At 54.9% G+C, this 1,858-nt stretch overlaps 1 protein-coding gene across 1 annotated transcript; it reads left to right on the top strand.

Moving 5' to 3' along the window:
- The first annotated feature begins 471 nt into the window (after nucleotides 1-471).
- On the top strand, nucleotides 472-1,642 carry LOC125534524 (NDR1/HIN1-like protein 6). Its single transcript, XM_048697726.1, has one exon. The coding sequence runs from the start codon at nucleotides 652-654 to the stop codon at nucleotides 1,411-1,413; it is 762 nt and encodes a 253-aa protein (XP_048553683.1). The 5' UTR covers nucleotides 472-651; the 3' UTR covers nucleotides 1,414-1,642.
- Nucleotides 1,643-1,858: the final 216 nt, after the last annotated feature.

Raw genomic sequence — 1,858 nt, 5'->3', positions numbered from 1 at the left:
CGATGACTTCATAAATTTCACGACGATATACCGGCTCAATATCTCTAAGGTGCTTATAGAGGTAGGGTATGTGTGCGCGTGTTTATACGGAAAGTGTATGCACTTATTTATGAGTGATTGTGATTGTACTGTGTTTAAAAAACAAAATACGATCCATCGAGGTTCAACGTGTGGCAAAATGACTGCCTCGGTTGGTTAGTCGCGGATTATAACGCGTCTGACTAGCTAGTAACCTACATGGAGGCAGGAACTTGGAACCCAAAATTTCTTGAAGGAGACACGAGTGCTCATGAGAACAGAGACACATGTGAGACGGCCACTGTTTCAAAGGAAGAAAAAGGGAAAGAAGGCCCAAGTCAAGCACGCACGCAGCCACACATAACGATAGCAGCCAAGTCAAGGTTCGAGACCGGAAGAAAGCTCCAACATCTAGAAAGAAACCCAAGCAGCACCAACCAACACACCAACTTGACACGAGCCATCACTTATAAACTTGGACCCGATCACCCCTCAACTCCCACTACATCGGTAGCTTTGAACATCTTCCTTGTGCAAACCAGTTCATTCCGCGACGGTGTTCTGCTTCTACGTGCTGTAAGAAGCAAGCAAGCAAGCAACTAGGAGCTAACCAGCCAGTCAGGTGAAGAGAGCATGGCAAGCTACCACCGGGTCCACCCGGTGATCGTCGACGGGGCGCCGCCCGCGGTGCCGGAGCAAAACAAGTATAAGCTGCCACCGCCACCCAGCGGCGCCTATGGCGACCGGCTGCCAATCACCGCCCCTGCGCCCGGCGCGGCGGCCCCGCTGCGCGCGCCGCGGCGGAAGCGGCACAACCGGTGCTGCCGGTGCGTGTGCTGCACGCTGCTGGTGCTGATCGTGCTCGTGGTCGCGCTCGGCGCCACGGCGGGGATCCTCTACGCCGTGTTCCGCCCCAAGATCCCCACGTTCCGCGTGGAGCGGCTGACGGCCACCCGGTTCGACGTGAACACCACCTCCATGACGGTGAGCGACGCGTTCGAGGTGCAGGTGATAACGGACAACCCCAACCGGCGCATCGGGGTGTACTACGACGGCGGCTGGGTCGCCGCCTCCTTCAACGGTACCGAGCTGTGCCGCGGCGCCTTCCCGGCGCTCTACCAGGGCCACCGCAGCACGGTGCGGCCGCTCATCACGCTCCAGGGGGAGACCAGGCTCGACAGCGCCGTGGCCGCGCAGCTGGCGCAGCAGCGGCAGGCCGGGTTCGTGCCGCTCACGGTCACCGCGCGCGTGCCCATCCGGATCAAGTTTGGCGCACTCAAGCTGTGGACGATGACGGGGAAGGCGCGGTGTAGCCTGGTGGTGGACAGCCTCGAGGCCGGCACGCGGCTCCGCATCCGATCCAACAGCTGCACCTTCAAGCTCAAGCCTAATTAGATCATTCCCAAACCATTTGAGCCGTGCACGGATTGTGCATATATACGTGTGTCTTGTATGTAGGATTGCCGAGGTCTCGTCCCCGTTCCTGTCGATCTATATTGATTGAGATCGGATCGGCAGATGGTAGAGATGGGTAGTGCTGTAAATTTATTATTTATTCAGTTTGGCTCGCATATTCATTATTTTTAGTGTAATAAATAAGATCCGAGGTGTATTCCTTTTGCTATGAATTCCTCTGGAGAAGATATTGGCTCATGAACATAGTTTGTGTGGGGTTTTCAGGCTTATGCACCATCCTAGGTTAGCATATCAAGGAGGGAAGCGTATCCTCTAACATCCTCAAGGGATGTCATGAAGTTACAGTGAAATGAGTGTGTAAAGCGAAGAAGGGATGTGAGGGTTACTGTAGCAACTAATGTCAAGTTACTGTAGCATGTACAAA

This window comes from Triticum urartu, chromosome 2 (genome assembly GCF_003073215.2).
Source record: "Triticum urartu cultivar G1812 chromosome 2, Tu2.1, whole genome shotgun sequence".
In the NCBI taxonomy this organism is placed as follows: domain Eukaryota; kingdom Viridiplantae; phylum Streptophyta; class Magnoliopsida; order Poales; family Poaceae; genus Triticum; species Triticum urartu.
Note: the sequence above shows the minus strand (reverse complement) of the source record. Positions and strands in the feature narration are given on the sequence as shown.